This window comes from Wolffia australiana, chromosome 1 (assembly GCF_029677425.1).
Source record: "Wolffia australiana isolate 7733 chromosome 1, ASM2967742v1".
Taxonomy (NCBI): domain Eukaryota; kingdom Viridiplantae; phylum Streptophyta; class Magnoliopsida; order Alismatales; family Araceae; genus Wolffia; species Wolffia australiana.
The window spans coordinates 15,013,688-15,018,984 of record NC_135835.1 but is presented as its reverse complement, the minus strand read 5'-3'; the positions used below and the strand labels follow the sequence as shown (position 1 = coordinate 15,018,984).

Genomic DNA, 5,297 nt, shown 5'->3' with positions numbered 1-5,297 from the left:
CCGCGGCTAACACCATCTGGGTTCATCTCTTTCTCTCTCTAGAACCCAACCCCCCCCCTTTTTTTACCCTCCCCGCACGGGAAAACTGTACAAGTAAGCAGTAGCTCGTCCCCGCTTCTCTTTTCTTTCCGGCTTCGCTTCTTCTCTCGCAGCCGGGGGAAGAGAGAGAGAGAGAGGGGGGGAGGAAGAGACGGTGGCCATGGACGCGTACGAGGCGACGAGGATAGTGCTATCGAGGATTCAAAGCTTAGACCCAGACAACGCTTCGAAAATCATGGGGCTGTTGCTGATACAAGACCACGGCGAGAAGGAGATGATACGCTTGGCCTTCGGCCCGGAAGCCCTTCTCCAGACCGTCGTTCTCAAGGCCAGAAAAGAGCTCGGCCTTCTCCCTTCTTCCACCCCGTCGACGCCTTCTTCCGCCCCTTCCTCCCCTTTCCTCCTCTCTCGCCAGAACTCCTCTTCTCGGCTTCACTCTCCGTCTTCCTGGGCCGCGCCCTTCTCCCAGAGCGCGGAGGACGTCCTGGTCAGCCCCAATCTCCATGACCAGTTCTCCAACGGCGAGGTGTTCTACCCCGATAATGGCGAGGCGGTTATCTTCCCCTACGGGGGCTTGAATTGGGGCGTGAACGGCGCCCCTCGGAGGAGCGGTTCAGCGGCCGAGAACGGCGGAGAGATGGGCTGGCGCCCTTGCCTCTACTTCGCGAGGGGCTTCTGCAAGAACGGGAGCACTTGCAGGTTTCTGCACGGCTCGACAGAGGACTCCGCCGTGGAACAGCAATTTCAAGAGCTTCTTCTCCGCTCGAAGAGCCCTCGTTTCATGGCCGCGTCCTTCCCTTACTCTCCCTCTCCGTCGTCGCCCTCCTCCGGGAAATGCCTCGGCTTTCTTCAGCAGCAGAATGAGAGCCAAAGGTCGCGCCTTTTTTTTCACTTTCTCTCTCTACCCTCTTCGTCTCTCGCCGAATTATCGATGCCCATTAGAGAAAAAAAGGGGTCTTCTTCTGCAGAGTCGCGGCGGCGGCGCTCGGTGGCGAAGAGCCCCTCAAGTTCGGAAGATCCAGGCTGGAGAGAGCGAACGACTACGCCGGGCAAGTTAACCCCGGCTCTCGCCAGATCTACTTGACCTTCCCCGCCGATAGCACCTTCAGAGAGGAAGACGTAGCCAACTACTTCAGGTTTCTTGCCTTCTTCTTTCTCTCTCTACAGTTCCCCATTTCTCTCTCCTATGTCGTTCATCTCTCTCTCTTGTGAAGCATCTACGGGCCGGTACAGGACGTGAGGATACCGTACCAGCAGAAGCGGATGTTCGGGTTCGTGACCTTCGTCTATCCGGAGACGGTGAAGCTGATCCTCGCCAAGGGCAACCCTCACTTCGTCTGCGACGCCCGCGTCCTCGTAAAACCCTACAAGGAGAAGGGCAAAGTCCCTGAGAAGTACAGGCACCTCCGTCCTCCATCTCTCTCTCCTCCTCTTCTCTCTCATCTCTCTCTCTATCTATCTCTCTATCTATCTATCGATCTATCTCAACGATTAAGTGGATTACTGTGCGCTTACGCAGGAAGCTGCAGCAGCAGCAACCGCAGCAGATTGCAGAGAGGGGCGGCGTGTTCTCCGGCTGCACCACACCCACTGGGCTAGATTCGAAGGACCCCTTCGATCTCCAACTTCTGGGTCTCATCTCTCTCTCTACCTCTCCCTCTTCATCCATCTCTCTCTCTATATCTCTATGTTTTATCTTTTGGAATGATGTTGCAGGGGCGACCATGCTGTACAACAGCGGGCAGGAGGCGCTGATGAGGAAGAAGATGGAGGAATTACAGCACGCGGCGGAGCTTCAGCACGCGATAGAGCTTCAGCGGCGGCGATTGATTGGAATGCAGCTCGATCTCAAAGCCAGGAGTCTCTCCTCGCCCGCCGTGCCCGTTTCAACGCCGCTACCCTCGCCGGGTCCAATCAACACCTACGCCGCTGCCGCTGCCGCCGCCGGCGAGGAGCCACCGCCTCCTGAAGGTTTGCGCCTCGACGGCATTTTCAAAGTACTCGTTTCGCAGTGGCAGAGTGATGGGTTCGCGCGTACTTTGATAGTTGTCTGGGGAAAATGAGAAGAGAACCCATTACAGCCCCCCTGTAGTTTCCTCGTTTTAATCTCTCCCTGGCATCGCGTTTAATGAATGCAGCCGAGAAGATGAACGCGCACGCGTTTCGCGCTCAGGCGGCCGTCAGCGACTCTGACAAGGAAGATCTCGCCCGTGACGCTCACCATGGAGACACTGGCCAAAGGTAATTTGAGTTTTTTAAAAATTCGCGTTCTTGTTGTTTTGATTCATTTTTTGTGCGGTTTGCGGTGGGATGATCGATATGGATGTTGGGTTTTAGCAGCGGCGACGAGCATAATCTTCCGGACAGCCCGTTTGCGTCTCCTACCAAGTGTTCTTTCGAGGGGAGCGTCTTCGCGGCGAACTGTGAGGCGGTAGCGGCGGAGGTTTCGCCCGTCGCCCGTTCTCCGAACAATAACGGTCATCTCCTCACTTCCACTCTGGACATGGCTTCCTTCAACTCCTGCTTCTTCCCCGTTTCAAGGTGACCAGTCGAATCTCACTCTCCTTTCTGTTCTCTGTCCTTCTCTTTACTGTTCTCTCTCTTTCTTTTCCCTGCTCTCTCTCTCTGTATCTTTTCATCTAATCTTCTCTCTCTTATCGCTGTTCTCTCTCCCTCTTTCTCGCTTATCTTTCCCTCTTTCTCTGCTCTCCCTATCTCTCCATTCTTCTCTCCCTCTCTCACTGTCTCACTGCTCTAGTCTCTACTCTCCCTCACTGGGTCTCTCTCTGTTCTCTCTCTCTCACTTATCACTTCTTTAGTCTCTACTCTTTCTCTCTCTCTATCTCACTTCTCTATCCTCTACTCTTCTTCTCATTGTCACCCTTCTCTATTCTCTCTCTCAGTATCTCTTCCCTGATCTCTCTCTCACTGTTTCTCTTCTGTGTTCTCTCTCTCTCTCTCTCCCTATTTCTCTTCCCTTTTCTTTCTTTCTTCTCTGTTTTCTGTTTTCTGTCTTTTTTCTCTATTCTCTTCTTTCACTGTCTTATCTCTATCTCTCTCTCTTCTCTATTATCTCTCTTTACTATTTCTTGTCTCAATTCTCTCTCAAACTGTCCCTTTTCTCTATTTTATCTCCATTTCTCTTCTCCATTATCTCTCTTTCCTTATCTCTTATCCCAATTCTCTCTCCTCTTTTTTCTATTCTCTCTCTTTCTCTCACTGTCCCTCGTCTCTATTCTCCCTCTCTCCCTTACTGTCTCTTTCCTCTGTTCTCCCTCGCTCTCTCTTACTGTCTCTCTTCTATATTCTCCCTTTCTCTCTCTTACTGTCTTCTCTATTTTCCCTTTCTCTCTCTTCCCTCGTCTCTCTCACCGTCTCTCTTCTCAATTCTCTCTCTCTCTATAAGCTCGAAATCTACAGCTTGCTTTCGCCCTGCAGGTTCTCCTCTGGCCATGGAGCTGTGGGCATGTAGGCCTAGTCGCGGCTGCCGAGGAGGAATAAAGAGAAGCACAGAAACCACTTCCTCCGGCAACGGCGACGGAAAGATGACGATAAAGGAAGAAACTTTGCAGAAGAAAAAAGCAAAAGGTTAACGCGAAAGAGCGAGAGTTGACGAGGGGGGAGAAACAGGTGATGGGCTCGGAGTGAGGTTTTAGGTTTAGCCTTTAGAACGTGAAAAAACACAACCCTACTACTACTAGCATTACTACCAAAACAACACACCTCTCAACTCATTAATAGTAAGTACTTAGTCTATAAATAGTGCCAGTACAATCTACTAGGGCTGCCAGTCTCTGCACAGAGACCACAGAAGACTTGACGGAGCATCGCAACGAAGGATGTTGCTGTGTATGGGCGAGAGGAGGAAGAAGAGCAAGCGAAGGGATGCTGCTGCCACTACTCAGTTCTTATTTCCTTCTACACCTTTTAATGCTTTTTCTTGCCTTTACACATGTACATGCGTCTGAGAAAGACACTGGATAAATGACTAGTGCTGTAGTGGACGAAAGAACACCATTAATATGAGCAACAACGAAACTTTTCTTTCTCTCTCTCCCTCCTCCCTCTCTCTCTATCTCTCTATTTCTCTTTCCCTCGCTCTATTTGTCTCTCTATCTCTCTCTCTCTTTCTCTCTCTATATGTCTCTCTATCTCTCTCTCCCTTTCTCTCTCTCTATGTCTCTCTCTCTCTCTCTCCCTTTCCCTCTCTCTATTTGTCTCTCTATCTCTCTCTCTCTCCCTTTCCCTCTCTCTATTTGTCTCTTTATCTCTCTCTCCCCCTTTCTCTCTATTTCTCTCCCGGTCCCCCCCTCTCTCTCCGTTTCCCTTTCTCTCTATTTCCCTCTCCCTCTTCCTGTCGTTCTCTCCCTCTCCCTCTCTTCCTCTATATTTCTCCCTCCCTTTCCTTCTCCCTCTTCTTCTCGTTCTCTCCCTCCCCCTCTCTTCCTTAGTTACTCTATATTTCTCTCTCTTTCCCTCCCTCTTCCTCTCGTTCTCTCCCTCTCCCTTTCTGCCTCTCCCTCTCTTCCTCTCTATATAATTCTCTCTCCCTTTTCCTCTCTCTCTCTCTCTCTATTTCCCTCTCCCTTTCTGCCTCTCGCTCTCTATATTTCTCTCGCCCTTTCCCTCTCCCTATCTGTCTCTCCCTCTCTTCCTCCCTCAATCGCTATCTGTGTCTCTCTCTACGCGGACCCACGCCGCATCAGATGCCCCTGTCCAACCGTGGAATCTTAGGTCGAAGAGACCGTCCTGAGAATGCCTTCGTGCCCCCATTGGCCCTCAGAAGGGGCAGGCGATGAGAAAACAATTGCCTCGGGCTTTCACTGATAACGACGGAGAGACACAACTGTACAGCTCAGCTAGAGAGAGACAGACTACGAGAGAAGCGATCCAAAGAGAGAGAGGGGGCCCTTGGCGTCTGCGTCTTGCGTCGTTTTAAATCATCCGTGCTGGATCTCAGCTGAGACAGAGGGGCAGCGAGATTCGTCGATCCGCGTTCGCCCGCGACAAGATCTAAGCGCAGAGCCAAGCATCAAACGGGCTCTCGTGCCCACCAGCGTACCGCGTCAGAAGCGCCATGAAAGCTACAACTCCCCCCCCCTCTCAGCCACTATCCAGTATCCACTTTCACTCCTTCATTTACTTCTTACCACCCACTCACCGCTACAACCCTGTCTCTCTCTCTCTCTTATTTTTCTTCTGTTTTCTTCACGACCCTCTTCAGAAAACATGGAATACAAGCTGCCCATTGAGCAAAG

At 51.5% G+C, this 5,297-nt stretch overlaps 1 protein-coding gene across 3 annotated transcripts; it reads left to right on the top strand.

Moving 5' to 3' along the window:
- The first annotated feature begins 46 nt into the window (after positions 1 to 46).
- On the top strand, positions 47 to 4,087 carry LOC144708056 (zinc finger CCCH domain-containing protein 53-like). 3 transcript variants are annotated; one of them, XM_078581365.1, is made up of 8 exons: positions 47 to 912; positions 1,008 to 1,175; positions 1,254 to 1,433; positions 1,559 to 1,671; positions 1,756 to 2,010; positions 2,178 to 2,280; positions 2,377 to 2,580; positions 3,478 to 4,087. In XM_078581365.1, exons 1-8 carry the CDS (start codon positions 200 to 202, stop codon positions 3,509 to 3,511), a joined length of 1,770 nt encoding a protein of 589 aa, XP_078437491.1. In that variant the 5' UTR covers positions 47 to 199; the 3' UTR covers positions 3,512 to 4,087. The 3 variants fall into 3 exon arrangements, with proteins under 3 accessions (XP_078437491.1, XP_078437484.1, XP_078437476.1); XM_078581358.1 differs by having other exon boundaries at positions 1,254 to 1,439; positions 2,380 to 2,580; XM_078581350.1 differs by having other exon boundaries at positions 1,254 to 1,439.
- Positions 4,088 to 5,297: the final 1,210 nt, after the last annotated feature.

What these genes read in the sequence shown, in the direction of transcription:
- LOC144708056 (XM_078581350.1), top strand. Translation starts at nt 200, where the DNA reads ATGGACGCGTACGAGGCGACGAGGATAGTGCTATCGAGGATTCAAAGC. An exon ending in GACGTAGCCAACTACTTCAG is followed by an intron (nt 1,176 to 1,253) that starts GTTTCTTGCCTT and finishes TCTCTTGTGAAG; the next exon opens with CATCTACGGGCCGGTACAGG. An exon ending in GGAGCCACCGCCTCCTGAAG is followed by an intron (nt 2,011 to 2,177) that starts GTTTGCGCCTCG and finishes TAATGAATGCAG; the next exon opens with CCGAGAAGATGAACGCGCAC.